General features: G+C 27.0%; 1 protein-coding gene across 2 annotated transcripts in view; it reads right to left on the reverse strand.

Annotated features, from left to right (window-relative positions):
* LOC107446125 (uncharacterized) overlaps window positions 1–7,248 on the reverse strand; it is a 14,987-nt gene that overhangs the window by 6,502 nt on the left and 1,237 nt on the right. Inside the window, exon 1 of one of the 2 annotated variants that reach the window (XM_043054172.2) lies at window positions 6,439–6,850. The exons of the other annotated variant lie outside the window; for it this stretch is intronic. Within the exon in view, the coding sequence (XP_042910106.1) occupies window positions 6,439–6,493 (55 nt within the window). The 5' untranslated portion in view covers window positions 6,494–6,850. Of the gene's footprint in view, window positions 1–6,438; window positions 6,851–7,248 lie in introns of those variants that run through there. 2 annotated transcript variants of the gene reach the window in all.

Here is a 7,248-nt window from a genome sequence, read left to right on the forward strand (position 1 = left end):
AAACATACTATTTGAAGTAAAATATTAAGATACTAAACAAAATTTTCAAGCATCATTTTGTTTGGCATATTACATTACTGAAGAATGTCAAGTCATTCCTGACTTAGAGTTTGTTAGTAGTTACAAGTTTTGAAAGTTTTGTTTAACTTATTTCTAATATTTAAGAAGTGCCAAATTTTAAATTCTTCTTTAGTTCTTGAATTTTTTAATAGTTCCAAGTTTTTTTGTTTGTTTGTTTATTTCTAACAATTAAGAAGTGCAAAATTTTGAATCCTTTGCAAATCAAGCTATAATGATAAAAGTTAAGTATCACTATTTTCAATAAGTATATTACAATATTTCTGTATGAATGTATATCCTTCTATAAGAATACATGTATATAATTGCAAAATTAATAGCATAATCATTTACAATATTCATTTATATAGGCAATTAAGTGAAAATAATATATTGTCCGCTATATGCCATAAATTAAAGAAAACAGTAGGTTTTTGACGGTTTTTACCACTGTCATGTCAAAAACCAGTTTTTGACGGCAAAAACCCAGCCCTGTTCAACAGACTCCAGAGCTCTATTCAACACTACAAAATCAAATAAAATTAAAAGACATGTACCAAATTTTTTATTTATTTATAGCCCTTCCCGATAGCTTTATGCTGTTAGATTTGGACCACAGTACAGTAGTACCTATTGAAAATAGCACCAATTGGCATAATACCAGTAGGGCTAATTACCAAATTAAATTAAGCATTATAGGTGACAATAATACGTAGCAATTTATTTATGGCTTCTATTAATGAATCAGTATCTTTTCTCTATTGATTTTGCTTCATTGAACATATCTTATTTTTATTTCAATTACCGTTGTTGATTTTAAGTCATTTAGTTCTATGGAAACGCGTTTCAAAGCCATTATTATAAACAAAATAATCTTGTGTTCTTAGATAACTTTAAAAAGACTAAATCAGTGACGTATCACCGATCGACATGCTGTCCGCATTGAGGACTGAGTTTGTAAAAGAAAAATTAAGCATTAAACAATGTGCAATATAATCATAAACAGAATCATCTGTAGTTTCAGTTATAACAATGACTATTCTTAAACTAATGCGAAAAAATAATTTTTCAAACATTTAAGAAAAAAAATTTGTATCAATTTTGTTAACTTATCCTGGCATGTATAACAATGGTTTGAAAAATTAATGCTTAAATATTTTTCTAAATATTATAACTTTTACATGTATACTTTTTTATTCACTTAATTTATGATGTTTTTAATTTAAAGAAAACATTAATATAAACTCGAATTATTTTGTCTATTTTTCTTTATATATCACTAATTTTGGGGATAAATTAGTGAGGGCTGATTCAAATTCTTATTACGAAGTTACTGTAAGCAAAATAGAAAAAAAAATTTAAAAATCATTTCGAATGAGATAAAATGGATGAAATAATTCAACTTTTATTTTAAGGTTTTTCTTTTAAAAAAACACATACATTAAATTAAAAATATAGATTTCTAAGTTTCTGATTGTTTCTATCTGGGTTGGCATAATTTAAATCACTTGATTTAAATCACTTGATTTTAGTCATGAATTAAATCCTGATTTAATCATTTCAATTTTTTTAAAGAAATCACTAATTTGATTCAGCTTAATTTTAAAAAAAAAACATTAACTTAGACAAACATAATTTTTATAACATTAATTATGAATTAATTTGGAAAAAAATTATTAATTTAAGTTTTAAATATTTTCATGCAGTATAATTAATAAATACATTCTTAAATGTGTGAATTTTTAAAAGTCTGATTCAATTGATAATGTATGTTTATTAAGGAAGCGATTTTTTGTACTACGGAATAATAAAAGGCATATACATTGAAATCACTATGTTATCCCTTTCATTATAAAATGCATTAATGTAAATCAATAGTGATTATTTTTTTTAAAAAATAAATCAATAATTTCAACAAAATGATTAAAAAATATTAATTGAAAAAAACATATTTTAAAATATTCTTGACTAAGAAATTTGGTTTGAATTGAAAGATTTTTTGACTAAGAAGTATTGAAAGGGATATCCATGTAAATTATTATGCCTCAAAATAGACTACACTTAAATAATAGAGATATGAAACGTTTAAATAGTAATTTTCCATTTTATATAATTGATATAATTTTTTAGCAAAAAACATATTTCAATTATATCCATTTAGTTTTTTGCTAATTAAAATGTAATGCTTTTGTATCTTATTGAATATAGAGTTAGAGTGTATCAAGACTCCCTCAAACCAGAATGACGTAATTTTTTTTTAGTAATATTTTCTTGACCAAACTAATTTACTTTTCATTAGATGTCTAGTTGATAAATTGTCATCCGATTTTTAGCAATTATCACTAAGTTGAACCTGAAAAATATAACTATGTTTCTTTTTTTTAACTCACTGATTAGCATGTAATAATATAATAATAATTTTATCCTTTTTTAGTTAGAAATCTATCTTATTATATAAAACGCTAATACGTATGTATTTATCAATAAAACCGATGATATTTCTTTTCTCGCGTTGGCAACAGTTTTAATGTTTAATTGATAGGCTTCGGCGCGCAAGAGCACGTAGTGAGCATATCATATGTCTAATCGGGCGAATTTTCACAGAATTATCCAAAGAATTCTCACAAAATTATCTTCATCGAAGCCGATGCTTTACATCCGGCTTTCAGTACTATTTCATATTGTTTTGCAACACATGGTTTTAGCCCTATGGTGGGAAAAACTTTAAAACAAAACTTACAAAAGTTACTTTTCTCAACAACTGAAATTTAGAATAGTGTGATTAAGAAAAATATGTGAACTGTTTGTAATTTCAAATTAATATTGAAATGCACAGGTTTAGAATTTTCTACAGTGAAAAGTTTTCGGAACTTCAGTGTTCAAAAAAGTATACAAAAGCTAGACGTTAAGAACGTATCCAATGAGCGAGCAAAGCGCAATCCGAAGTGAACTGCGAAAGCAGTTCCGGGAGTTGGCGAGGGCCAGCGAACAGAGGGCGAAGCCTCCTAGTATTAACTATTTTCCTTCTATTATTTTTAAACAATAATATTATTAAAATATTGTATCAGTGTTATTAAAATATTGTATCAGTATGGTAAATTTTAAAAAATACAAATAATTTTATTCAAATAAAAAAAATCCTATTTAAATCAAATATGTACGATTCTGGAGTAAAAAAAATAATGATTGCCAGCCATGGCTTTTGGTCAGAGTTGAAGTCATAAACTTTTTAGTACATGAACTGTAAAAATTCAAACATTTTATGTTCATATATTTTTTTAAAAATAATATGTAGAAGTTTGGCTAAGATAGATTGGTTAAAACTGGTTTGAAATTCAAATTATTAAATATATTCAAAAATTGCATGTAAATAATTATTTAAAATTTAATTTATTAAATAAACTCAAATTATTAAATATTAAAGTAAGGTTTTTTCAATTTAATTAAAACTTTATACTGCACTCTGAACTTTCAGTGGGCAACAAATATATATATATTTTCAACTTCTAAGTTCTAAAAAGGAAAATTTCTGAAGAAATTTTTTACGACATTAGCTTAGCTGTCCAAAATTTACTCATTTGATGAAATTACATAAAAATATAACCTCTTTGTGAATTGATAATGTAGAAAATTAGTAATGGCTTTTGTAACTAGCTGTATTTTAGGTACATATAGCAACATTGATTTGAAGATGTTGAAATTAATATTCAGGGTGTTTATGAAGTCCCGGACCCATTTTGATGTTTGATAACTCATAAAATAATAAGGATAGATTAAAATTAATAACATAAAAGATTAGATAGACTCAAAAAGTTTCATGACCCTTGTTAATGAACTTCCACGTGTACCCCCTTCGTCGCACGGAGAATATCAAGTCTATAGTCAATTTCACACCAGGTAGCGGCAAGCATGTCGAAATCCACAGAGGCTATTGCGGTTGTAATTCTGGCTTTTAGGTCATCAATGTTCGACACGATCCACCTGTAAACATTGTCCTTTATCCTAAAAAGTCCAGCGGCGTTATATCAGGTGATTTGGGTGGCCGAGGAATTGGACCTCCTCACCCAATCCATCTTCCTGGAAAATGGTCATTCAAAGAACTACGAATGATGATACCCCAATGAGGCGGTGCACCATCCTGTTGCAAAAAGACATGTGGCTGAAGCTCTTCTAGTTGTGGAAATACGAAGTTTTCCAATATCTCTAAGTATACGACTGATGAGATCGACGACTAATCAGACGGGAAGATGGATTGGGCGAGGAGGTCCAATTCCTTGGCCACTCAGATTACCTGATATAACGCAGCTGGACTTTTTTCTTTGGGGATTTATAAAGGACAAAGTTTACAGGAGGATCGTGTCGAACATTTTTGACCTAAAAGCCAGAATTACAGCCGCAATAGCCTCTGTGGATGCCGACATGCTTGGCCGCTACCTGGCATGAAATTGACTATCGACTTGATATTCACCGTGCGACGAAGGGGGAACACGTGGAAGTTCATTGACAAAAGTCATGAAACTTTTTGATTTTATCTAACCATTTATGTTATTAATTTTAATCTATCTTTATTATTTTATGAGTTATTAAACATCAGAATGGATTTGGGACTTCTGAAATATCAGTACTAGTGTACTGATATTTCAGAAATTTATTCCTAATAAATACCTGGTATACATCACTAACAAAATATTTGTTTTTAAAATTAATTAGTTTAATTGTAAATTTATGTCGCAAATTATAATTCATTACGGCAATTAATAAAAGTTCTTAGGATTCATGGGGCATTTAATAAAAAATTATTTAATGTCATAAAAGAAATTAAATATATCTTAATTCTGATTGGTAACAGGAATAGGGGAAAGATATAAATGCATAACACGAGCAACGTGAATAACATGAAAAATATAAAAATAACATAACATGTTACTTTTATACTTTTACAACGTAACCATGTGTAAAAAGATTAAAAAGTTTTGTGGAAAAAAACCTATTTTAATACTTATACACCTGCATAATCTATTTTATTTTAAAAAAAATATTAAATTTAAATGTTGAATTCTTTTCTCGAGTACTGGAAGTATAAAATAACTGCATCGGAACTTTAACAAAAGATAAAAATGTTTTATTCAAAAACTACATACGGCTGATATTTCAGGATTGAAAAAATTGTTTTAGGCATTTTCTCCAAATAGCAAAAAAAGGAAAAGAAAAAAAAATGTAGCTTTAAAGTAATAAATTTTTATCTTTTCCAAAAAAGCATGTTTTGCAAACAGAAAAAAATGTTCTTGAAAATAGCAATTGATAAAAATTAATGATAAGCGTGAGCAATTTGCGCAGCAATTATTCTTTTTGAAAAAAAAGTTTTGAAGTTTTTTTAAAAAAAGCGCCTAAAACTAGATTTTCTTAAATCAATGTCGTCGCAATCGCTGATATATTCAAACTTTAATGACGGAAATGTTATTAAATCCACAAATCAAGAATTATAAACAATTTACATTATAATTCTTATGAAATTGGACTTATATATCTTATTTACGTGATATTTTAAAATATCACTTTTGACTATAAGTTCATATTCAATAATTGAAGTCAAATAAGTAGTTGGCATTTTACTTCTCATAAAAAAATTGAAAGATTATTATAATATATTTACTTACAATGCAATTAATCTTATTGTATTCCTTACAACTTTTTGAAACCTAGTCGCAATAGCTGATATATAACAATTTTGATGACGTGTTAAAATAAATCAACAAATGAAGGTTAGCAATGTGTTCATAAACTATTAAAATAAAATAATGACTGAATAATAATAATTTCGATTACAATAAAATATCACTTTTGACATTAAGTTCATTCATATTCAATAATTGAAGTAGTTAGCATTTTACTTCTTATTAAAAAATTGAAATATTATTATAATATATTTACTTACAATAAAATTAATCGAAATGTATTTCTTAAAATTTTTTGAAAACCAGTCGAAATGGCTGATACAGAAAAACGTTGAACACGTGTATGAAAAATCAACGAATTCACATTTGCAATGTATTCATAAACTATTAAAACATGAATTTGCGTTCCCGATTGCAATAAAATAATGACTTATTTTACCAAAATTTTTTGTTAAATAATTATATAATTTGCATTATACTTTTTAATAAAAATTTGTAGCTAAATTAAAATATATAATTTTTTAATAAAAAGTATTGCATTGCGGAAAGAAGTTCTTTTTCCAAAGTTAATAAGGAAATACTTTTCTATTTCGAATTACAATTCAGTAAATTTTATTACCGAAAATAAATCTTCGCATTAAAAATTATTTATTAGTATTTCATTATATTTCAGTTAACTATATATAGAATGGGTATAAGTACTTACCATTATCATTTCCTAAAGCATAACTTTCCATCCTTATCCTTACAATTTTAAGCATCTACTCACTTTCGTCTGAATTGGTCTGAATACACTAAGCCATGTTTCTTTTCTTGAGGATCCTTGCACTCATAAGACTAAACCCCGTACATGAATACGAATTGTTCCCTTCCCTGAATAACCACATCTTACTAACTCTCAAATGAATGGTTTCTTATCTACTTTTTCGAGTTCTACTTTTTCTATTGCTACTTTCTAAAACAACAATACTTGCTTACTAGTGAATTCACATTTATTCTGAATATCTGAATACTTTTGAGATCAACTGGAACGTTCATTTTAGCATAAATTGCGCTAAAGGGGGAAAATGTGATATGAATAATGACCTTTGACCTGTTCCACACTTACACATCTGGACAATACTTCAGGGAAGTGGAGCGCAGGGGGGATTTTGAATACTTGTTGTAACATTACTTACTGGCGAAGTTCAGTTTACTTAAGGGCGTAAGTACGCCAAAATAAAGTCTTTACTTTCCTAAAATCACTCTCAATATTTTTAGCCAATAAATTATGCAAAATATTTTTGTGTAAGTCATACTGTATTAAATTTAAAAGAAGCAAGTTTTAAAAAATAAATATTAATTTAAAGCGATATTAAATAAAAAATATTTCACTTAATTTTACATTTTATTATTCCCAGAATGTTATTATTATTTATTTAAATAATGAATATGATGAATCATGAATGTATTAATAGTCTACAGCAATTCTGACTGTAACCATTTTTAAAGAAGAAAATGTCTTAATAAGTACCTA

This window comes from Parasteatoda tepidariorum, chromosome 8 (assembly GCF_043381705.1).
Source record: "Parasteatoda tepidariorum isolate YZ-2023 chromosome 8, CAS_Ptep_4.0, whole genome shotgun sequence".
NCBI lineage: Eukaryota > Metazoa > Arthropoda > Arachnida > Araneae > Theridiidae > Parasteatoda > Parasteatoda tepidariorum.